The 24048-nt window shown below is 37.4% G+C and overlaps 2 protein-coding genes and 1 non-coding gene across 19 annotated transcripts in view; 2 read left to right on the top strand and 1 right to left on the bottom strand.

Moving 5' to 3' along the window:
• Rpap2 (RNA polymerase II associated protein 2) overlaps nucleotides 1-14492 on the bottom strand; it is a 133189-nt gene extending 118697 nt beyond the window's left edge. For all 11 annotated transcript variants that reach the window (XR_001234093.1, XR_001234092.1, XR_001234094.1 and 8 more), the window contains exons 1-6: nucleotides 14370-14492; nucleotides 13511-13556; nucleotides 7447-7561; nucleotides 4967-5065; nucleotides 4704-4769; nucleotides 2533-2621 (exon numbers count right to left, since the gene is read on the bottom strand). Coding sequence is in view for 8 of the 11 variants with exons in the window: in XM_013514466.1 (XP_013369920.1) it covers nucleotides 2533-2621; nucleotides 4704-4769; nucleotides 4967-5065; nucleotides 7447-7561; nucleotides 13511-13556; nucleotides 14370-14442 (488 nt within the window). In the remaining 3 variants the exon portion in view is untranslated. The remainder of the gene's footprint in view (nucleotides 1-2532; nucleotides 2622-4703; nucleotides 4770-4966; nucleotides 5066-7446; nucleotides 7562-13510; nucleotides 13557-14369) is intronic.
• Trnad-guc lies at nucleotides 978-1049 on the top strand. Its single transcript has one exon. It is a non-coding gene; the product is annotated as a tRNA-Asp (tRNA).
• A 76-nt stretch (nucleotides 14493-14568) lies between the features above and the next one.
• The window catches only part of Glmn (glomulin, FKBP associated protein), a 37962-nt gene continuing 28482 nt past the window's right edge, over nucleotides 14569-24048 (top strand). For 4 of the 7 annotated variants that reach the window (XM_013514525.1, XM_013514528.1, XM_005385048.1 and 1 more), the window contains exons 1-5: nucleotides 14569-14657; nucleotides 15400-15472; nucleotides 16100-16225; nucleotides 21874-21993; nucleotides 23927-24035. In XM_013514525.1, the coding sequence (XP_013369979.1) occupies nucleotides 15434-15472; nucleotides 16100-16225; nucleotides 21874-21993; nucleotides 23927-24035 (394 nt within the window). In that variant the 5' untranslated portion in view covers nucleotides 14569-14657; nucleotides 15400-15433. The other 3 variants (XM_013514527.1, XM_013514526.1, XM_013514530.1) reach the window with 3 other exon arrangements.

Below are 24048 nucleotides of genomic sequence, written 5' to 3' on the forward strand. Positions count from 1 at the left end.
TGAAACCATGGGTAGTACCAAACCCTACACTACATAATATGTGGTTTTTTTCTTTTCTTTTTTTTTTATAGTAAGTCACTAACAGGTGAGTAGGAATACAGTGTGGATACACTGCGAAAAGTAACAATTCATATTCTGGGTAGGAGAAAGCCAGACTGTATGAGATTTTTATCAGTCAGAATGGTGTGAAATTTAAAAAACTTATACAGTTTTGTTTATTTCTGGAAATTTCCATAGAAAATTTTCAGAGTGCAGTTGACTGTAGGTTAACTTAAACAAAAGAAAGTAAAACCATGGCCAAGGGGGGACTACTGTGTACTCCTTATTTCAAGTGAGCCAATGTTCAATACCCCAACCCACTACCATGAATTTTCCTCCCTTTTACCATTTCTCATTAAGTAACTTCCTAAACTTACTAACTTACATTGCATGTACCCATTAGAGTTGGTAAAAAATTGTTCTGCCATCTCAATTATTGTTAAAGTCACAGGTTTTTCATTTGTTTGTTTTGGTTTTATAAGACAAGATCTCACTATGTAGTTCAGGCAGGCCTTGAGCTCACAACAATGTTACTATCTCAGCCTCTGGAGTGCTAGGATTAATAGCGCATGCCACTATGCCTAGACACAGGCTGATTTTTATACATTTGTGTGTGTGTGTGTGTGTGTGTGTGTGTGTATACACATGCACACGTAGTGCCTGTCAGGAACTAAGCACATAATACACATTTTGGATATAAATTATCAGTTTCGATGAGGCAAACATAGGCCATTTTCATTTTTCTTTTGTTCCAAAGTATCTAAGTATTTTGAAATACAAATTCAGTGAGGTAGGGAAGGACACATGATAAGGTGGAATTTCAAGAACAAAGTGACATAGTTTTAATTTCGGGGGAAAAGTAGGCATTTGGAACATAATATGGTAAAATATTAGGAAAAGGTTAAAGGAAAGACATTAGTTTAAAAAAGTAGTGCAGTTCCTCGTTAGTATAGTGGTGAGTATCCCCGCCCGTCACGCGGGAGACCGGGGTTCAATTCCCCGACGGGGAGGCACAAAAACTTTGGGGCTGGGGATTTAGCTCAGCGGCAAAAGCGCCTGCCTGGCAAGCGCAAGGTCGTGAGTTCGGTTCCCGGTACCGGAGAAACGCCCCCCCCCAAAAAAAAAAATAAATAAAAAAAAAAATAAAAAAAAAATTAAAAAGTACTAATAACTATGTTAGAAGTAAGTAAGGGATGGCAGGAAAGGCAGTTTGTAAATGGTTTGAGGCACATATAAGGACAGCACAGTGGCTTAAATTTAATGCGCATAGGAGTATTTTGGAAATAAAGTTAACAATAATTTAAGAAAACACTGGTCTTGGTGGGGAATGGAATATATCACTATTGTAAGGCTAAGGCTGTAATTGGCATCTGGTGAAAGAAATATTAAAACAGGAGAAAGAGAGTAAAAGTAAAAAAAGGGCATAGTTTTCCAGTTATCTTGGACAATGCAATAATTGTACAACCTCCAGCTAAGGAAGTTGACAGTTACTTTGAAATAATGAACAATTTAGTCTTTATTATGTTCAATTCAATTAAGGCAACAGGTGAGTTTTACATATTTGAAACTACACAGGATTGGATTGGCAAGCAAAGATGTCTGTCATCAAAAGTCCTATCATTACCACACTTCAACTGATGCTAGTTGAATTTAGAGTGGTATCATGTAATCTTCATCAGATAAGACTTCAAGCTTTCTTAGTTTAAGGCAAAGCTCTTCCGTTATTGCAACTCATCACATTTTAGTCATCTAGTTAGTACAGATCTTCACTATATTCTCATAAGTAACATTATGTTATGTTATTATAATACTCTGAGATATGAACTGTATGAGACATTATTTAACCTCGTTCAGCCTGTGGACTTTCCAGACAATATAATCTAATTAGCATCATGACTTCTGCTACCTTTATTATAGAATCATGCCACTTCATTCTCAATAATAAATTTTTCCAAATTCAGCATCTAGCAAAATATTGCGCATGTTTAAATATTTCCAAGAGGCAAAACCCTCGGCAATGACCATAAACTTATTTGCAAAAAAAAAAAAATACTGCCTTTTAAAAAAAAAATCTGGGCTTAAATTTATAAAATATCATGCTAATTTTAATACAGATTAAATGAGTTGGTAAAACTTTTAAACTTCAGTATATATAGTTTCCTAAATGAGTTCAATTGGATTCCAAGACCTAATATCTTCTGAAAAAACAATATTCTTAACTCAGAACTATTAGATGATAAAGGTTCATAGATACTCTGGCACAGCAGGAAGTCATAGTTAAATCTCCAGTTTGGTGATTAAAGCTAAAACAGTAAACAAATAGTATTTGCATGCATGAATTTCCTATTTGAAGTGTAAGATTCTTAATAACTGTTTTTAAAATGAATCATTTCCCCAAAAAGTGTGTAAAAAGTAACATTCTACTGAAAACTACACTTATTCTCAAATTATTAGAAAAATGAATGAATGTATATGAATAATGATTTAAATTACCTGTCTTCTTCTCGAACCCATACTGGAGTTTTGGGAATTTGTGCTTCAAAATACTTAGATGCTTTGTAACAAAAATTGCTGCAAAAAGACTGAAGAGAACATTTTAAAATTATTTTTTGTTATGAAATATAACCTATATAAAGAAGAGAGACTAAAACACAAACATAACCTATGTAAAGAAGAGAGAATAAAACACAAATAAAAAAACATATCTCTTTATTATATATGTGTAGTTCAAAGAACAAAACAAAACTCCAAGAATCTTCTACGACCTGTGGTCAGAAATAAGGCACATTATCTTTGAAGGCTTTTATGTGTTCCTCCATAACATTATAGCTCTCACATTCCCCAGAGGTAAGCACTATCATACATTTGGTATCAATCATTCCCTTGCTTTTCTTTATCACCTACTCCATATCCTTATACAACATTCAGTTTTGCCCATATTTCAACCTGATCTAAATGAAATAATATTGTTGGGTATTCTTTTCTTTTGTTCAAAATCTTGTTTTTAAAATTCATGTAGTTATAGCTTATTCATCTTCACTGTATATTATATTGCACTGTATTAGGACATTACACTTTATTGTTTATGGACAATTATGTTGTTTTTTATTTTTTGCTATCACTTCAGTGCTACTTATGAAGTTTTTAATGAGAATTTCTTAAAATTTTGGTAAAATATACGTACTATCAAATGTGCCATGTAAGCCGTTTTTAATTGTACAGTTCAATGACATTAAGTTCATTCTATTGCATCATCACAAGCATTCATCTTTGGAAATCTTCGCACCTTACAAAACTGAGCACTACACCCATCAAATAATAACTCCACATTTCCCATTCATTGACAAACACCGTCTGCTTCCTGTCTATGAATTCGATTACATTTCCACCTCATTTAAGTGAAAACAAGTAATATTTGTCCTTCTGGCTTACTGCATTTAGTATAATGTCTTCTAGGTTCACCCATCTTGTAACATGTATCAGACTTTTCCTTCCTTTAAAGACTGAGTATTTCAATGTATGCGTATACCACACTGGCTAATCCAGCTATGAACATTCTTATATATACATACTATACTGGTATATGCAGGCAAGAATTTAAGAGTTTCTTTAGGGTATATATAAAGAAATAGAAAGGCGTGCTCATAAAGAATAGGCCAAGTGGCTGGGGATGTAGCTCAGTATAAGAGCACTTGCCTAACATGCTTAAGGGCCTACATCAATCTCCACCATTACCAAAAGAAAAGTCCTTAATATTGTCATAATAGTCATTTGAATTCATTATATAAAAGTTTCCTATCAGTTTGTCTCTTTATTATATACTCGTAATATGAATGTGGTCAATTATAGATGGGAAATATAACTTCTTACCTCTGGCTTATCTTTTCACTTTTTGGAAACTTCTAATAAAAAGTTTTAAATTTTAATGTAGAAAGGTTTTTGCTTTTTCTTCCATGGTTTATAATTTTCTATCTTTTTTTTTTTTTTTTTTTTGGTTTTTCTCCGGTACCGGGAACTGAACTCACGACCTTGCGCTTGCCAGTATAATTTTCTATCTTAAAAATCTTTCTCTATGTTTATATTCTTCCATATTACTTTCAAAAAAGGTCTGCCTTTTACGTTCACTTCTTTAATCTACCTGCTTTGAATATAGACTGAGATAGGAGTCATTTTCATTTTTTCCATCTGGATAATAATTGTGTCAGGATTACTGAAAAGTCCTTCCTTTCCCCCCTGTCTGTACAATATTTCCACTATCATGTATCAAATGTATCCACAGGGCTGGGGGTTTAGCTCAGTGGCACAGTGCTTGCCTGGCAAGCCCAAAGTTGTGAGTTCAATTCCCGGTGCTGGAAAAAGAAAACAACAACAACAAAAAAAACCAAATCAAATGTATCCACATATGTGTTGAGTCTGTTACTGGATCATGTTCTTTGACTCACCTGCTCAGATTTGTAACAATATGCACTTTAAAATTTTAAACATTCAAGTCTTAATTAAAGCTTATGCAAGGAATTATTTTTAGTACTACTTTAATTCAAGTACTTATAAATAACAACAAATTTTTAACATGATTCTTTTTTAACAGGCAAGTTTTATTTTTGAATACTATTTAGTATCATATTAAAAATAACTGCCACATTAAAAGTAGCCTTTGAACTTACCTTTCTTTCAGTAATATCATAGACTTTATTGGTTTTGGTAGAAATTTTATATTTCTGTTTTGGCACCTAAAGAAAAGAAAGTTGAGCTTACAAAAGAATCTGAGTAATAAACATAAATTTAGATTACAAGATTAAGTCATCTACATGACATATTTTTGGCCAACTCATGTCATTAATGACCTCACATTTCATTTCCTGTTCCTTCTACAAAGTATCATGGTAAATTTTTAAGAAGGCCTACATTTTAAAAAAGTAGTACTTACGATGCCCAGCTTCTTCTGACATAAAGGATAACCACAGAATTTGATAATTGAACGTTCAACCACAACATCGCTGTAGTGAGCAGGTGTGATGAACTTCCCCTATAATGAAATCAGATGGGCATTTACTCTCAGATTAATGGAAAAGATAATTTTTTTAGCTCTCTAGTTCTTATGAATCTCAACTGAAAATAAAGGGATAATAATAGTACCCACTGTGCTGAGTGTGGTGGCTCACGCCTGTGACCCTAGCACTCAGGAGGCTGAGGCAGGAGGATCACTTCGAGTTCAAGGCCAGCCTGGACTACACAGTGAGTTATCCTGAACTACATAGTGAGACCTCTCTCTTTCTCAAAAAAAAGGTGCAGCAAGGTGTGGTGGTGCATGTCTGTAATCCCAGCGCTCAGGAGGCTGAGACAGGAGGATCGTTGCGAGTTCAAGACCAGCCTGGGCTACAAAGTGAGCTCAAGGCCAGCCTGAACTGCACAGCGAGACCCTGTCTCAAAAAGACCAAAAAAAAAAAAAAAAAGGTGCAAAGAAAAGTATTTAAAGACATGTTTGTCATATAGTAAACATTATAAAAATGATAATTATGATTAAAAAACTGTCATAGCAATGTAGGCATCTTTGTATATTACAGCTGAAATAAATGTGGGGCAGCAGGAAGCAGTGGTGTTATAACTACACCAAAACTAAATGATGACAACATCTTTTATTTTGAAACAAGTACTGTTTGAAAAACACATCTACACCACATAAAATAATAAAATGTAATTTTATCTATTTTTAAAGCACAATTTAAAAAAAACACAGCATATAAAAAGGGACATTATGACTCCTGAACAAAATTTTGTGCAAAAATCTTCCTGCTTTTTAAAAAAGTGTAGAGAACAAAAAGTTGGTGATAAATACTAAATATTTTCTTTCTGACACCTTCACAGTTTTGGGTTTTTTTGTTTGTTTGTTTTGTTTTTTGTTTTTGTTTTTCTTCTGGTACCAGGAATTGAACTTATGACCTCGCATTTACCAGGCAGGCACCGTGCCACTGAGCTAAATCCCCAGCCCCGCCCACGTTTAAATAATCTCAATTCTTGTTTCATAACTTTCAAATGTTGACTTTTTTTTTTCCCCCAGTATGGGAATCAAATTCATGACTTTGCACTTGCCAGGCAGGCGCTGTGCCGTTGAGCTAAATCCCCAGCTCCAACTTTGAAATCTTTTCAAATAAAATATCTTTCTGTTTTTAGTGAAAAAGTTTTGTTTCTGAATGAAACATTTCTTGTTTGTCTGTTTTCTTTAATATGTATACAGATTTAGATGCAATTATTGCTATCTACTTAAACACATTTATAGTTCATATTCTTCTTGTTTAGAAAAATCTCTGAAGGCAACGCACTTTCTGGGCCCCCTTCTGTCGCTCACAGACAGAAGCTTTCTTTCTGTCAATAAATTCTCCCTACTCTTAAAAAAAAATCTCTGAACTGTACTAAGAATTATTTTTGCAATAAAATCTCTGAGTTTTAATTTTTTTCTCTTAAGGACTATGAGACTATAAAAGAAATTTTGCCATTCAAAATTTTAATAAAGCTTTTTAAGAAAACAAAAGTTATAATTCTGTTCTGAGTTAAGTCAAAGTATATTGCATGTATTTAAAATATAAAAATTAACCAAATAACATTAAGAAAAATCTGTTACTTAAAATAGCACAAAGCAGAATATTACAAGACTGACAAGGGGCTGGGGATTTAGCTCAGCGGCACAGTGCCTTCCTGGCAAGCGTGAGGTCGTGTCAATTCCTCATACCAGGAAAAATAGGAAAACAAGACTGACAATTGTAATCATTCCTGCAAAGGGAGGGAAATCTAGTAATATAGCACACTAAAAAAACTACAACTAAGAAACAAAATGTATATTTTCTTAATTTTTAATTAAAATTTTATTTTAATTCACAGTTATATATACTAATGCAGCATAATATAATGTTTTGATACATATATACATTGTGGAATGAGCAAATCAGGATATAACACACCTACATTTAAAATTCATTCTCAGTGATTTTAACATACACATTACTTTTAATTATAGTCGTTTTGCTGTATAATTGTTCTTTCTTTTATTAATGGATTTTAAAGTCATTATACAACTAATATAATACAGTAGTTGTTTATTTTAAAATGCATGATTTAAAGCCAGGCAATGGTGGCTCACGCCTGTAATCCCAGCACATGGGAGGCTGAGGCAGGAGGATTGCCATGAGTTTGAGGCTAGCCTGGACTACATAGTGAGTTCAAGTCCAGCCTGAACTACACAGTGAGACCCAGACTCAAAAAAAAAGGACACTTAAAATGCATGATTTATATAGCATGCACCGGCATCTAATGACTGAAAATAAATTTAAGATTTAAATAATACAAAGAAATCTAATTTTGCAGAAATTTAAAAGTATTATACTATAAAACTAATAATTTATCAAGACATACACATTCCAGTAGGAATTCTTCTGTAATGTTCTCTTCCAATAGTTGTTCAACAATATGTAGAGCTTTTCTCTCAAACTCAATCTTCTTTTTCACAGCTGCTTCTAGTTCTGCTTTCCTAAAATTTTAATAAAACATTAATGTACTTACCGTACAAATTTACATCTCCAACATTCCATGTTTTAAAATCCAACAAAAACCTACCTCACTATCTTGTCACTTAAATTTATAGTCTTTAATGCTGTTACTTTTTATTTAATACTTTTCAAAAAAGAAACAAGCTATTTATTGCACTGTATACACTGAAGTTGGCCAGAAGGATTATTTCTAGGTTGTGTACAAGAAGTATTTACAAACTCCTACTGGCAACAAAATGAGGTGATACACCCAGCCACCTTATCTTTGACAAAGGAGCCAAACATGTTCACTGGAAGAAAGACAGCTTCTTTAATAAATGGTGCTGGAAAAACTGGCTTTCCACATGCCAGTGACTAAAACTAGACCCCTGTGTATCACCATGCACTAAACTAAAGTCAAGATGCATCAAAGATCTAAATATTAAAACTGAAACACTAAATCTGCTGGAAGAGAGAATAGGCAGAACTCTTGAAGACATGAGTGTAGGCAAAGATTTCATGAATAAAACCCCAATCCCATAGGAAATAATGCAAAGAACCAATAACTGGGTTCTCATCCTATTAAAAAGCTTTTGTATAGCAAAGCAAATCATTAACAGAGTGAAGAGACAACCCACAGAGTGGGAAACAATTTTAACCAGTCATCCTTCAGGCTAAGGACTTATATCTAGAACATACAAAGAATTGAAAAAAACCAGACCTCCCCACTCCCAGATTCAAAGACCCAATCAACAAATAGGCATCTGAGATGAATATACACTTCTCAGATGAAAACATACAAACAGCGAATAAATACATGAAAAAATGTCAACATCATTGGTTATTCAAGAGATGCAAATTAAAACAACACTGAAATTCCATCTCACTTCAGAAAGAAATCAAGAAATCAACCAATAACAAATTCCTGTGGGGGAAAAGGAACCCTTTTCCACTGTTGGTAGGAGTGTAGACTGGTACAACCACTGTGGAAATGAGTGTGGAGATTCCTTAAAAAACTAGAATTAGAGGTCCTATTCCACCCAGCTATTCCCCTTCTGGGTATCTTCTCAGAGGAACTGAAAACATACCACAGCGATATATGTTCATCTACATTTATAGCAGCACAATTTGCAACAGCTAAATCCTAGAAACAACCCCAACACCCCGAGGAATGGATAAAAAGTTCTGGTCTTTTTATACAGTTGAGTACTACTTTGCCATAAAGGATAAACTTGAGACTTTTATAGGTAAATGAATGCAACTTGAGACCAAACTTATAAGTGAAATAAATCATATTTCACATGTGTAAACATTGCATTGTCTCCCTACTGTGAGAAACTGAAAGAGTAAATAGGATCAAAATGTACAACAGATATTGTGAAATGGGAAGAAATTGTTCAAAAGAAAAGAGGAACCAGGGTAGGGGAAAGGGGAAAAGAAGGAAGGGAAAAGGGAAAAAAAGGATAAAATGTAAACAAAGCTTTGTAAATAGGGAGGGCAAGAGGGGTTGAAGGGAGAAAATGGAATTGGGGGAAAAAAAGAGGAATAAAAATATATCATATGGGCCAGGTATGGGGGTGCACACCTGTGATCCCAGCACTTGGGAGGCTGAGGCAGGAGGATTGTTGGGAGTTTGAGGCCAGCCTAGGGTACAAAGTGAGCTCAATGCCAGCCTGAACTGCATAGCGAGACCCTGTCTCAAAAAGATTTAAAAAAAAAAAAAATATATATACACATATATATATATATATATATCATATAAGGGTACAAGTTCCCTATGATGAATATGATCATTATGTATATCTAAAATGTACCAATCAACTTAATGAAAAAAGACAAATAAAAAGAAAATGAGGTAAAAAACTTTTTCCTGTTTATACTTTATTAATCCCATATATACCTATGAAGAGAAGCTTTTCCTCCGATATGAAGCCAAAAATGAGAACAGATTAGACAGGAAAAATAGATGACTTCTAAGTAGAAATTTGTATTAAGTCTCAAATGTTAACTGACGGTCCAGTTTGATACAACAATCATTATTTATAAAAAGTACATACTTATTTTTGTTGTGAAGTCATTAAATAACATCAATGCATAGTTTAGGAAAATAAAAATCTTCTAGGAGGGTTTGTTCTTGTTATCAGTGGGCTTCTGCTGGTCCCCACACATTATGGAACATAAAAGCATACTATCTTACCAATCAATAGGTTGGGACAGTCGTTCTCAATCTCAATTGCCCATTAGGATCACCTGAGAGATTTTAAAGGATACTATCTATGTACAGTTCCCACTGCAGGCTAATTAAGTCAGAATCTCTGAGGTCGGGGCCTAGTTCCTGAAATATTTTTCTAAAGTGCTCAGCAAATCAATATTACTGTTCAACAGGGTTGAGAATCACTGCTGTGGGACCAAAGACATTAATCTTCTTAGTGACTTACTCATTCCTTTCCTGTGCTTGTTACTACTTATCTACCAGAAATACTTTTGCTGGCCTCCTTCTCCTTGACGTGCGACTCATGTCTGGGTCTAGAATATCATCTCTTCTTTCTGCCTTAGATTACCAAGACATTTAATTCTTGCCCAGAATAGTATGCTTTCCAAAAACAATTTGGAGTTCTGACAGTTATTCCAACAATCTATTTTGCCAAAGAAGGACATTAAAGCAAGAAGAATTTTAAGGATAGGCATGGTAGTTCATGTCTATAATCTTAGCTAGTCAGGAGGTTGAGAGAGGAAGATTCCAAATTCAATCCCCAGTATTACCAACAAGAAGAACTTTACAACTAATACCTATTTGTCCACTGCTTCATAAAAACCATCTTTACATGAAAGAAGTATGAAAAACACAGATTAGTTTCTTTATATTGAACACATTTAGCTTCATGAAAATTTGTCATCTTCTTTTTCTCATTTTGTGCCTGCCAATAAAAGCCTGTTATGCAAAGGATTAGTAGAGAATTGCTGACTCATAGTCATTGGCCAGCTCAACCCTCTGAGCCACACTCCTTTTAACTGACAGACCCCTAGAGCTGCTAGCACCTATCACAAATGATAGGCAGTGTGTGCAATGGGAGCAGATCACAAACTTTTTTGGTCTCAAGACTCCCTAATACTCCTAGAATTATAGACTTTGCTTATGTGGATTAAGTCTGTCAGTTTACCACATTCAGATTAAAACAGCAAATTTTAAAGCACTTAATAACCAACCCAGTGGCTTTACATATTTTTAAATGAAGAACTTTGTAAGAATGTGTAAGGAACAGTGCGAGGCAAACCAGCCGAGACCACCAGGCTGTGTAAAGGCAACATGGCATGGAATTTATTGTGCCTGAGTGCAGGCAGACAGAAGGCAAAAAGGCTATGTGTAGGGAACAAAGAGATGGGGGCTTTTTTTACAGGGCTTGAAAGAAGACAAGGGACATTAGGTGGACAGGTCTTAGTAAACATCAGTGGTCAAAGTTCTCTGGATGTTTCGTGCCCCAGTGGGCAAAGTCCTTGAGGCATCTGGTGTGAATTCTTGGGTACCTTTGATGTCCCGGTGCTTGCAAGAGCCCGTATTTCATCTTATCTCTTTTAAGACATCCTGTGCAAAAAAAAAAAAAAAAAAAAAAAAAAAAAAAGAAAGAAAGAAAAAAAGAAACAAAAGCAGGGCTGGGGATTTAGCTCAGCAGCACAGTACCTGCCTGGCAAGTGTGAGGTCGTGGGTTCAATTTCCAGTACCGGGAAAAAAAAAAAAAGAAAGAAAGAAAGAAAAGACATCCTGCGCCAAGGGCACCAGTGCTAAGCTAACAATGCCTCTGCTGGCAGACAGGTTGGATATTGGGAGAGTCATGTCTGAAATCAAGCCTTACAGAATGGAATTATTTTATATTTTTGCAAATCTCCTCAATATTTGTCTTAATAGTAATCAGCTGGATTGAATATACTACATTTCAGTGGAAAAAAATTTATAGCCTCTCCTCTCAACTATATACCTGTCCTATGGATTGTTTCATTATCCTGAGTGATCAGCTCAAACATGTTTAAGCTGGGGCTCGACCTCAGTGGTAGAGCACTTGTCTAGCATATGTAGGATCCTGCGTTCAATCACCAGCACTATACAAAATAGAAAACAAACCAAAAAAATACTTGATCTGGCCAGGTATGGTGGTGTACCCCTGTAATTCCAGCACTTGGGAGGCTGAGGAAAGAGGACTGCCAAGAGTTCAAGGCCAGCCTGGGCTGCATAGTGAGTTTAAGGCCACCCTGAACTACATAACAAGACCCTGTCTCAAAAAACCCCCCAAAAAACCCAAAACCCAAACATTTGGTTTATCTGTATTCCTCATATTGTACAAAAGGTAATTTTCTTGTGTTTGTGGTCAGATTAGTGTTGAAGGCAATTACAAATCACTGTTGAAATCAGTATTACAGTAATTCCTAAAGCCAAGGCAATTTATCACACTACTCCACAGGGAAGTATTTTCCAAAACAGATTTCAAATTTATCTAGTTTCTTTATTCCTAGATGATCACCACTTCTAATGTCTTAAAACTTTGATTCCATCACTCAGTGTCTTAAAGTTTTTCCATTTGCACTTAGACCATCTAAACTTCTCATTGTTTCTACTAGGTTCAGTACTATGTGAACAGAATTCTGTCTCTAAGCTTTTCCTGTGCTCCTTTCTTCCTTTCCTCAGTATGTCACACAGCATTCTAGGCAATTTCTTTGAAGTTGCCAAGCCTTTTCTTTATCTCAGGGTCTGCACACACTGTCACCTGTGGCTGGAGGTCTTTCATCACTACTTACTGCCTGGTCAACACCTGCATCGCCTTCAGGTCTCAGCTTAATTACTACTTACTTTCTCAGAGAAGTCTTTCCCTGAAAACCCACAGCCAACTCCCATCTAAATTGGGCTTATGTTATTAGTTCCTCCTAACATCCTGGGTTTTTTTTCTATAGCATTTATTATGATTTGTAATTATGGATTTATTTTTGATATTTCTCTGTTCCACCAGACAAGAACTGTGTCAGTGCTGATCAACAAATAGTCTCATGGCCTAATACAAGTCTGGAATATCTTTTAATCAGTAAATAATTGTTACAGCTTTTGTGTCTAAATGTCCCTGCAAAGTCAAAGTTCATGGAGGAGGGTGTTCAGAGGTAGCTGAATCTACAGTGTGATGCTGGGATTAACAGAATGAGTGCTACACCTACCCTAGGGCAGGTAGCCTGCATACAATATAAGACACAAAGAGTCTTAACTGTCTCTCTTGTTGCTTTTGTTGTCTTCCAAAGTCATGAACTGTTGCCCTTTTGCCATGTGCCACCCTGTCTTGGAGCCAGTGGATTATGGATTGAAACCTCTACAAACTATGAGCTAAGTTAAATAAATCTTTCCTTTTTAAACTTTGGGTGTCATGTATTTTGTCTCAGCAATGACAAAAGTAACTAAATAATTTTTTAAAAAAATGAATAAATTAAGACCAAAGCCTATAAAAAATTAGTGAGTCTTCAATAAAACGACATCACACATACATATATATACACATATCTTAATCTCCTTTATAGCCTACTAGAAACCATTTGTGATATGAGATAATATCTTGCCTCTTTAGGCAAAAGATAGTACAGAACAGCTTTCATTTTTTTTAAATGAAAACCTGGACTTGATGTAACAAAGAAGAGAAAAGGTTTCTTGGAATGCTAATGAGAGAAACTTGGACAGTGAATCTGACATACACAGCAATAAAGAGTATCCCTGAAAAGGTGGCAAATGAGTACCTCGTTAATTCAGAGTGTTCCCACAGACACCTTTCTACAGATACACCTTCACCAGCATCCCGTTTTAGTTTTCTTAGTCTCTCACAATTTTCTTCAAAAAAGACACCCATAATTGTTTTAAAAACGGATTCAATTACTAACATGAGTTAAAAGATAACTGGATGCAGTTGCGCAAGTAGTTCTCATACCTTTTAGAAGCGTCTTCGTGTCTCAAGGCACTTGTTTGTTTAGTACCTACAATTGAAAAAAAAAAAAGATCAATCGGGGCATGGTGGCTCAAGCCTGCAATCCCAGCACTCAGGAGGCTGAGGCAGAAAGACTGCACTGAGTCGCAGGCCAGCCTGGGCTACCTAGCGAGTTTCAAGGCCGGCTGACCTACCCAGCAAGACTCTGTCTCAAAAATACTTTTTAAAAAAGGTCAAGCTTACCCAAACGCATTAGGTACAGGATACAGTCCTGCCTAAATAAGCTGTACACTTCTCTTCGGCTATACGTTTTACAATCCTGTGAGTAAATCAAAATGAAACAGGAATACCTGACTTGTTCTAGTAATTTTTATTCCCAATTTTTCCTTGGTTAAAAATGATAGCATTTGGGCTTGAATTTTTATCGCAGTTGCTTAATTAAGCGACCCTAAAAAAATCTGCGTACTTTTCGAGGACAAGTCTCTCCAGTCTCCCAACGTTCGCTCCCTGCGTTGGAGCGGAGTCCGACCGCCGCAGAGACGCGCGCCGAAGCGGCCCCGAAGGGGCACTGCCCGAGGGTACAGGCCGGAGGCACACGGCCGGCCGAGGGTGCCCTGGCCACTTGGGGGTCCCCAGCAGCTCCACTGCCTTTTCCCTAAGAGGCCGTGGCTGGGGTCCACGCTGGGGGAAACCCCGACACTCCGTCAAACAGGCGTCGGGGTCGGGCGGGACAGTCTTTCCCACAAGCGCTCGGCTCCCAGCCCTGGGGCGCCTCCACCGGGACGGCGCGCTCCTCTGCGCGGAACTCGGTCGGGGCCCAGTTCGCTGGGTTCAAACGTGGGAGGAGGTCCCACGTTCGTACCTGTAGCCTTCCGGGAGGCAGGGGCAGCCCGGGGCCTGAGGCCCACCGCAGAACGCACGGCGCTGTCAGCCATGGGAAGCGGCGTCAGAGGCCGGGGCTCCGCCTCCGTGCGCCTCTCGGCAGGGGCGGGGCCGGGCGCGCAGGGGGCGGGGCCGGGCGCGCAGGGGGCGGGGCCGGGCGCGCAGGGGGCGGGGCCGGGCGCGCAGGGGGCGGGGCCGGGCGCGCAGGGGGCGGGGCAGCCCCTTCGCCTAGGCGCTGGAGGCCTCTGAGGGCCGCGAGGTCTGGCGGGTAAGTAGGCGCAGGTAGGCCGGGCAGTCTCAGTTCGCGGTTGTCGGGGAGCCGCGGACGACGCGGCGTGGAGGGGCGGCGTAGAGGGGCCGCGAGGCCCCTTGCGAGGTGGTGCGGCCGGATCTCCTTGGAGCAGGAATCCGGAGAAATGGCTTCCTCTGGACGCCGATCCCTAGCGCGTAGGGGAGTGTATCGCTAGCGAGCGTGAGGACCTGCGCGGCGCCCCTGCCTTCTCCCGGGGAAATGATGGTCGGCGGGCGGTGACCGCCTGAGGACGCCGCTTGCCGGGGCTCGGTGGAAGGAGGGATTTTACTCACTGGATTGATAGCTCCGACCGAGAAGTGCGGTGGAGGATATCTGAATCTTCCTCTCCTTTGGTTGACTTAATTGTGTTGGATTCCAGCGTTTGTCAAGTGGAACATTAAAAATTTTCCGAATGATTAGAATTTTAATTTTAGGCCCGCCTTTTGGAAGAAGTATCCAGAAAAGAAATACTTTTAACTTTTTAAAGCCCTTTAATCTGTATTTGCCTTTCCTCTAGGGAGCACTCTAGATGGTTCTTACTTTCCTTCTGGTACCTTTCAGAACTACTGTATGCCCTTTAAAATATGCAGTAGGAGGAAGGTGCTATAGAGTCAATAACTTTACAATCAATTAAAATTTCACATTTTCTTCATTGTGTTTTTTAATAATTAGAATGAGACACGTTATGTACTGTCACAGTTTAACTGTGTTTGTATAGTATTTCAGAATCAAAACAGGAAAAATAATTAGGAATGGCTGTGGAGGAACTCCAGTCCATAATAAAGAAATGTGTAAGTAGAGTGGATATTTTTGTGTATGTCCATGTCTTTATTATGTTTTGTTAGTAAAATTTAATACCTTTCAAACTATTAAGAGGAGGTTAATTTTACTTTTGTGGTCACTCTAATTATTTTTCTTCAGTCCTTGGTTGTTTTGCTTTTTGAAATAGAATCTCTCTATGCAGTTCAGGTTGGCCCTGAACTCACTGCGTAGCACAGGCTGGCCTTGAACTTGCGAAGATTCTCCTGCCTCAGATAGTGGAGTGCTGGGATTACACACGTGAGGCACCAAAACAGGCTTAAGTAACATTAAAATGAAAAGGGTTATGACTGGTGTGGTCGGGCACACCTGTAGTCCCAGCACTGGAGAGGCTGAGGCAAGAGGGTCACCTCCAGTACATGGCCAGCCTGAACTGTATAACGAGACCCTAAACCAAATGATAATAATTTTAATGCTGATCTTTTTAATGGATTTCAAGGTTATTAGTTAAAGAACTTTTTAGGGTAATCCTAATTTTCATACATGTATTTATGTGTAATTTATCTAGAATTCAAAGCAGGTTTTTAAAAATTAAGAAGTTGCCATAATTGAGTTTTTGTTTGTGTATGTGCTTTTGTGTGTGTGTGTGTGTTTACCAGCAAATCTTAGACGAGGATGACTTTAAAGAAGAAGACTTTAGCCTGTTTCAGTTAGCAGGCCAAAAATGCATAGAAGAAGGACACATAGACCAGTTATTAGAAATTACTCAAAATGAAAAGAATAAGGTAAGTGCAATTTTTATGTTTACTTTTAAGTCTTTACTTGGGAAGAGAATAATCATGTGTTGCTACTATTCATCTTATCATTTACCATCAAACATTTAATCCACTTAAATTTCTATTGTAGAAAACAAAAAAAATTAGTAATATTCATGTACATTCAGGTACATACAGTCTTGTGGAAGAGATAAGCATGCAAACAACTAGCGATCAGAAGAGTAAATAAGTGTTGTATTTAAAGTATAAGTACAAGGCTTTAGAAGAAACAGGATTATTTCTGGTGCAGGAGAGAAATACAAATATCAAACAGACTAGATATTCATTTCTGGTAATCAGCCCGCTCTCTTCTAGCCAGAGGTAAATGGAAAACCACATTTTAAGTCAAACAATATTTTATGTATACAGAATCAGAATGGGAGAGTTGGCCAATATCATCAAGATATAATAGTCTAGAAATCATTCTTTGCAATGGGAAAGGACCTATTGTGGATCATGAACAACTTTTTCCTGGGACACAGCGTTGGCAACAGTGCCAAGTTTTGTCTTTGGACTCTCCTCTATAGCGTTAGAAAGACTCCCCCTCTCCCAAACATGTAGTGGTACTTATTTATACAGACACTTCGTAATGTCATAGTCTAGTCATGCTGTGTTTTGGAGAATTCTTAAGTTGTTTTTCCTTTTCTTTTTTTCTTTTTTTGTAATGCTGGTGATGGAATGCAGGGCAGCAAGCACTTTACCACTGAGCTTGACACCCATAACAGAAGATTTCTAAGACTTTTTAATCACGCATTGTTGTAGATTTTCTTGGTTCAAATGGCGTATCCCTTTTTAAATTTTAGAGAACATTCTATTTTTGATATGTTTATTATACCTTGATAGCTTAAAATACAGTGAATTTCATGTTGTTTAATTCTCCATTTTTCCCAGTTGCAATTTCAGAAGACAATTTTTAACAGTACCTAGCTTTTAGCTACTGCTACTACAATTAATAGTAAGTTTACTATGTAATACATGCTCTTTTAAGTGCACATCTGTTAACTTGTTTAGCTTCTCCAAAATCTGTAAGATAGGTAACATTTTGTAATGTCTGTAATTCCAGCTTCTTGAGTCTGCAGCAAGAGGAGCACTTTTTTTTTTTTTTTGTCTTTTTGAGACAGGGGTCTCACCATGCAGTTCAGGCTGGCCTTGAGCTCACTTTGTAGCCCAGGCTGGTCTTGAACTCACAGTGATCCCTGCCTCAGCCTCCCAAGTGCTGGGATTTAAGCGTGCACCACCACACCCGGTGAAGAGATCACTTTTGTCCATGATCAGCCTGCGCAACATAGTGAGATCCCTATCTCAAAAATTTTTTTGTTTTCCTCTTGTAAATGAGAAATCATCACTGGAAGATTAAATGACTTTCCCCAAATATACTCAACTTTTATCTAGAGTTCTGACCTCTGGGGCTTGGATCTCTTAACCATACTGGGTAGCATCCAGTAGCACTTAAAAGGAAGCTTTAGGGTAGAATAAAAGAGACTTGAGTGATGGTAAGGGTGAGACAGGTTGAGGCATCAAGGATGGCTGGGTTTCCAGCCTCTGGAAGGATAATACAGTATATGATGTCCTGAACACAATAAGGCCAGACAAGTAAAGAAGAAAATGAGCTGACTTACAAATTTTGTGGTTAAGATGTAGCACACAATTAGAAAGTAGGGTTTTGAACTCAGAGATAGAGGAGATTTAGATAGAGATTTATTTCTAGATTAGGTAATTGAAGCATTGGGGACTTAAGAAGAGTTTACCTGAGTCCGCAAAAAAGGGGGAGGAGAGGCAGATAATCCCCCGCTTGAGGAATTAAGGAGCAGCTGGGGAAGAAGAGGCGAACAAAGAGGTGAGGGTCAGTACTGCACCAATGAGAGGGAGATGAGAAGTGTAACCAGTTGTTCCGCAGGCGTTGTATGCCTCAGTGCTTTATATTTAGCATGTTCTAAATACCTGATGGGATTTAAGCATAGTGAAGCTTAGGCTTAATAGCTTGAAAATCACCTTTGTAATGTGTCATATTTTAGATAGGATCATTCTCTGTTATGGAGAACTGTCCTGCGGGTTGCAGGGTCCTCAGCAAAAACCTTGGCCTCTGCCTGTTAGATACCAGTGATCAGCTCCTTGCAACCCCAGTAATGACAATAAATCTTGTCTCCAGACCTTGCCAGATGTCCCCTGGAAAGTAGGGAGCAAAACTGCTCTCAGAGGACCACCAGGGCAATACTGGTAAAAGCATGAGCATAGGAGCTAGGCACACTTAAGTCCTGACTCTGCCACATTTTAGTTCTTGAACATTGAACATTAAGGATCTGTAAATTGGGGATAACAGCCGTATTCCATGTTGTAGTTAGTATTAAAGAGTAACATAAGCTCCCTTAACAGAAGTTAGTATTTGCCTTCCTCGTAGCTATTCATCACTCTCCCTTCCCATTAACTAAAGCTGTGGAACATTTATGTAGTGACTGGATATCTTGCAGCTGATAATTATATTTATAAAATATTTTCACAAAAAATTTTAACTCCAAGGCCAAGTGTGGTTGCACATGCCTATAATCCTAGCAGTGGGGAAGCTGAGACAGGAGGAGTGCTTTGAGTTTGAGGCCAGCTTGGGTTACATAGCAAGTTCAGGGACAGCCTGAACTGCCTAGTGAGACCCTGCTCAAAAAACAAAACAAAAAAATTTTTGACTGCAGTAATACGAAATCTCAAATCTGTCATGCCTCTTATAGTTATTCAGAGGATTTATAGTGAAGAGGGCTGGGGATATAGCTCAGTGGCATAAGTGCCTGCCTAGCAAGCACAAGGTCCTGAGTTCAATTCCCAGTACCAAAAAAAAGAATCTTCTCGTTTATAGTAAAGAAGTAGGCCTGTGTAAAAGGAAAGAAGTGTGTAGTTAGAAAAGTACCATATTTCCCTGAAAATTAACTACATTAATAAATTAAATGTTAATTCAATATATTCGTTTTTGCTCCAAAAGATACAGTAGGGCTTATTTTTAAAAGATGGCTTATTTTTTTCATGTACAGCAGTCCACATTTATTCATTTATTCATGCATAAAAAAATCTATATTATTCAGATAGTCATATCTTCTTTTGGAGCATTGTCATAACTCTCCAAACTCTGAATTCTGGCCTGAATTTCTTGCACCTCCATTTCCTGTAGAACCAGTGTCTCTAGTGTCTTGTGTCCAGCAGTAGAATGCTCCTTAAATGAGTCTTTCTTCTCCATGTGGCCTGCTCATAGTACCTCATTACAGCACGATATATTGAATTGTGAAGATTCATATTAGACACAGCCACATCCATTCATTATCGAGTCTGCATATTTTTGTGCTTTGTGTCTGTACTCTAGTTGGTTGTTCGGCAATAAGTCTAGTTCATCTTCTTACCTCTCAACCAAAGGTGCTTGCTTGGGTATTTACAAATACCCAATTATAATATGTATTATCATTTATTTTTAAGTACTAATGTCAATATTATTTATATTTTATATTATTTTATAATTTAATATATTCATCATGTGTAGCACCGGACATACTAAATGTGTCTGTCTGGCTGACAATCTTAACTGGGGCTTATTTTGGGAGTAGGGCTTATATTATGAACACACTGAAAAATTCTGCTAAGGGTTATTTTCAAGTTACGTCTTATTTTCAGGGAAATATGGTAGAATCTGAAAGGAACTAATTAAGCTTTTAAAAGTGAATACAGGCTTATTAAATAAGTAATTATGAAAAATAATTTGAAAAAATTACTGATTTATAATATAAATTCCTTAGTAAAGTTCTAAATATTAGTCAAAACACACAAAATCCGTGAAAAAGAGCATCAGACCTTTGAGGTAAGAATAATTTGTGTACTTAAAATAGTAGACATAATTTAGTCTGTATTTATTGGACAGCTCTTTTTTTGTATTCCTTTGTAACAATACCTACTTTTTTACTTACACTGGTAATAAGTTACAATAGTGAAAACAAATCCCTGCTCATATAAATGGGCAGAATTTCATACAATATAGTTTTAGTGAATGAAAAGAGATACATATATAATGAATAAGTTATATAGAATGTAAAAAAGTAATAAATACTCTAGAGAAAAATAAAGCCTGAGGAAGGAGAAAGACTGTCCATGGTGAAAATGCACAGAGACTTGAAGCAAGTAGGAGTATAAACTATGGGACTCTCTGAAAGAAGAATGCCAGGCCGAAGAGCTAACTAGCATTTAAAAAATTCAAAGTGATCAACTGAACTATCTCATGAGGTAAAAAAAATCATGCTTGTTTTTCTCTTTATTAACCATAATTTAAAAAAAAAATCTGAACAGTTACATATCTAGAGAACAAAATCGGTTTTAGGCCTAACAGCAGTAAAAGAAGGACTAAAATAAAACAAAAAGTATCCCTTACTTGACTATATAAAATATAAAGATGACCTAGTTGGGCACAGAAATACACAACTGTACTTTCAGCTACCTGGGGACCTGAGGCAGGAAAATCACTTGAACCCAAGAGTTTGAGACCAGCCTACTCAATATAGTAAGACCCTGTCTCAAAATAAAATCTCAAAAACACCAATAATTATATGTCATTAACTCCGTTAATGTTAATATATAGAGAACATGAATATTAATAAGACAAACACTAAAACAAATGAGCAAACTGTGAGCAGACAGTATTTCTCTTTTGTGTGAATTATTTGTTCACATACCCTAATACAGTTCTCCAGGAGTTGTTAAGCCTTTTACCTTTACACTACTGTTTTAGAAGTTTGAATGTTTTTTCTGCAGAGCTATGCCTCAGATTTTTCTGTTTCTCCAAGAAGCCTTACCTTAACTCCTGGAAATCCTGTCCTGCCTTTCCTAGATGCAGGTGACTCTTCTTCCTCATACTGCACCTTTGTTCCAAGACTAAGATCAGGAGGAGGTATTGTAGGTGCCATGTGGTCATCTAAGATCTTTTTTTTTGAAATAATCATCTTAGAATGTAGAATCTGAGAATGGAGATCTTACTTGATGTGTTCTTAACTTTATTTTTAGCACCTAGAATATTATATAGCAAACAGAGCAAATTGTATGTAGGAGAGAAAACTAATGAAGTCACATCTCCTCCTTTTATATGTTATAATGATTATATTAGAGATTCCCCGAGGAACTTGAAAGGTTCACAAGCATTGCTGTCTGTATGAATCAGAAAAACAGAATTATGTTAAGTGCTTACTTGTCTTAAGCAAATTAACTGTCTTGTAAGAAATAGAGAAACTGGACCAGGAATATAGCTCAGTGGTACACGTGCCTGCCTGACAAGCACAAGGTCCTTAGTTTGATTCCCGGTACCAAAAAAAAGAAGAATAAATAGAGAAATTAGTTGAATCCTGAGAAAGACTAAGTTACCTGATGAAAGGAAAGATCCTTTTGCCTTTCTTCAATTTTAAAATGTATTAAATGTATTAAACAGTGTTAAAATATTGATATCTGTTAGGAGCCAACCCTAGAAAGTCAATGGTGAAATATTGTATGTGTCATTTGCTTCCTTTTTCCTGTTTCACAGAAAATTCTATGTTCTTCTGACTTAGAGAAACATACTGAGAGTCCTGTAGGTGTCAGTGTTTTACTCTAAAATGGTTTTATAGGTCATCATCAAGACTATGGGCTGGAATCTTATTGGTCCTGTTGTTCGATGCCTTTTATGGAATGATAAAGAAAATGATAAAAGAAAAAATTATTTTCTAATGCTTGATTTACTGGTAAAGGTAAGTTAATAAAACTAGGTTAACTTTGTCATAACATTCAGTGGTATTACAATTCCTTTTAATGTTTAATTCTTATACTTTGGTAAGAAAATTTTTAGTTCATGAAAATATATGCAGAAGAATACTCTGGAGAAGAGCTCAGTCTTACTTAATTGAATGGGCAATACCATTGTAATGTTCCACAAATTTTCTTTCTTTCTTTTCTTTTTTGAGCCAGTGTATTGCTGTATAATTCAGGCTGGCCTTGAACTCACTTTGTAGCCCACACTGGCCTCAAACTCACAGCAATCCTTCTGCCTCAGTCTCCCACGTGCTGGGATTATAGTCATGTGCCACCACATCTAGCCTTCTCCAGTTTTATATATATAAGAATTACCTAATTTTATGTTTGAACTGCTGATTCAGTTTCCAGGGAGAGATGAAGGAAACTGTGTTTTAACAAGTAGCTTTGTTGTATAGTCATAGAATTCAGCGTTTATACAGATAGTTCAGTGCCACACTGAGGTTTTTGCAACACTGAACTAAAGTGAAATGTCAGTGCTCTTTCCTCTGGAAGTTCTAAACCTAGAATGTGAGTGATCACAGTGGAAGTATGAAGAGGAAGTTGAACACAGATCAACTGTTACTTAAAACCTTAGAAAGAGACCATTGGTAAAAAGCATAGTAGAGTTTTGTAGATATATAATGGCTGTGTGTAAATATATAATGGCTTGGATAAATTCTGAGAAAAAACATTGTAGGAAACTGTTTAGAGATCAGTGCAAATGCGCGCGCACGTGCGTACACACACATACACACACCCACACACAACTGAACTTCTAGATACGACTTTGAAAGCTTTTAACAAAGAAGGCAAATAAAGCTAGCCATGGTCCTGCCTCAAAGGTCCTGCCTCTTAATACTATTATAATGCACATTTGTAATCTCAACACTCAGGAGGCTGAGGCAGCCTAAACTACATAGTGAAACCCAGACTCAAAACAAACAAATAAACAAACAAAAAATAAATTTAAGAAGAAGGTAGGGGCCAGGGATTTAGCTCAGTGACAGAGAGCCTGCCTGGCAAGCATGAGGTCCTGAGTTCAATTCCTGGTACACCCGACCCCAAAATAAAGAAGGGGGCAAATAAGCTGGGGAGGTAGCTCAGTGGTAGAAGTGCTTGCCTAGCATGTGTGAGGCCGTGAGTTTAAGCTTCAGCACTCCAAAACCAAAGCAAAACAAAAAACAAAGCAGATGAAGTAATAAAATATGGCCAGTCAGAAAAATGTAAAGTTCACAACATACATAGGAGGCTCTGGGCTAGTCTAAATACCCTGGCAATATGGGATAGGAAGGCCCACCTGCTTGGTTACTTTTTTCTCGCTGCTGGGACAAAATACCTGACGCCCAAAATGAAGGAAGGAAAGGTTTATTTCGCTTACAGTTCGTGGAAGTTTCAGTCCGTACTTGGCAGATTATAAGGCAGAGTGACACATGGCAAAGAGCTACAGCTCAGGGCGGCAGAACACAGCTAAGCTGCAAGCATACACCAGGGCGGAATGGGGGAGGAATGTCCTCAAGCACTCTTTTCCTCTCCCTTACATATGCAAACTATCCACCCCAGGGCGGGTGTAGCTCTCACACCCACAATCATTCAACTCTAATAGCCTGCCCCATGGTCGCATGAGGCTTTGGAGGGGACACACAGACATAAACCATAACATCTGGGTATCTAACTTAGCCTGCAGAGTAGGTGAAACTCAAAGGGAATTTAAGCTCTGGTGATCAAGTCTTGTCTTCCTGTACTCTGACTTTTCTTTTAAAAAATTATATGAACCATTTTACTGTTAAACAAAAGAACTATATTTTCTCAGCATGTTTTCTTAAAAATAGTAATCACATGGCCTTAAATAAAACTTGTATTAAACAGGTTCAATTGTGAATATTTTTATAGTTATGTAATCCAAAGGAATTATTGTTGGGTTTGCTTGAACTGATTGAAGAGCCCTCTGGAAAACAAATATCCCAAACTATTCTTCTTGTACTTCAGCCATTACAAACAGGTAATGAACATTT

The sequence above is a fragment of the Chinchilla lanigera genome, unplaced genomic scaffold (genome assembly GCF_000276665.1).
Source record: "Chinchilla lanigera isolate Chin_1 unplaced genomic scaffold, ChiLan1.0 scaffold00022, whole genome shotgun sequence".
NCBI classification, from domain to species: domain Eukaryota; kingdom Metazoa; phylum Chordata; class Mammalia; order Rodentia; family Chinchillidae; genus Chinchilla; species Chinchilla lanigera.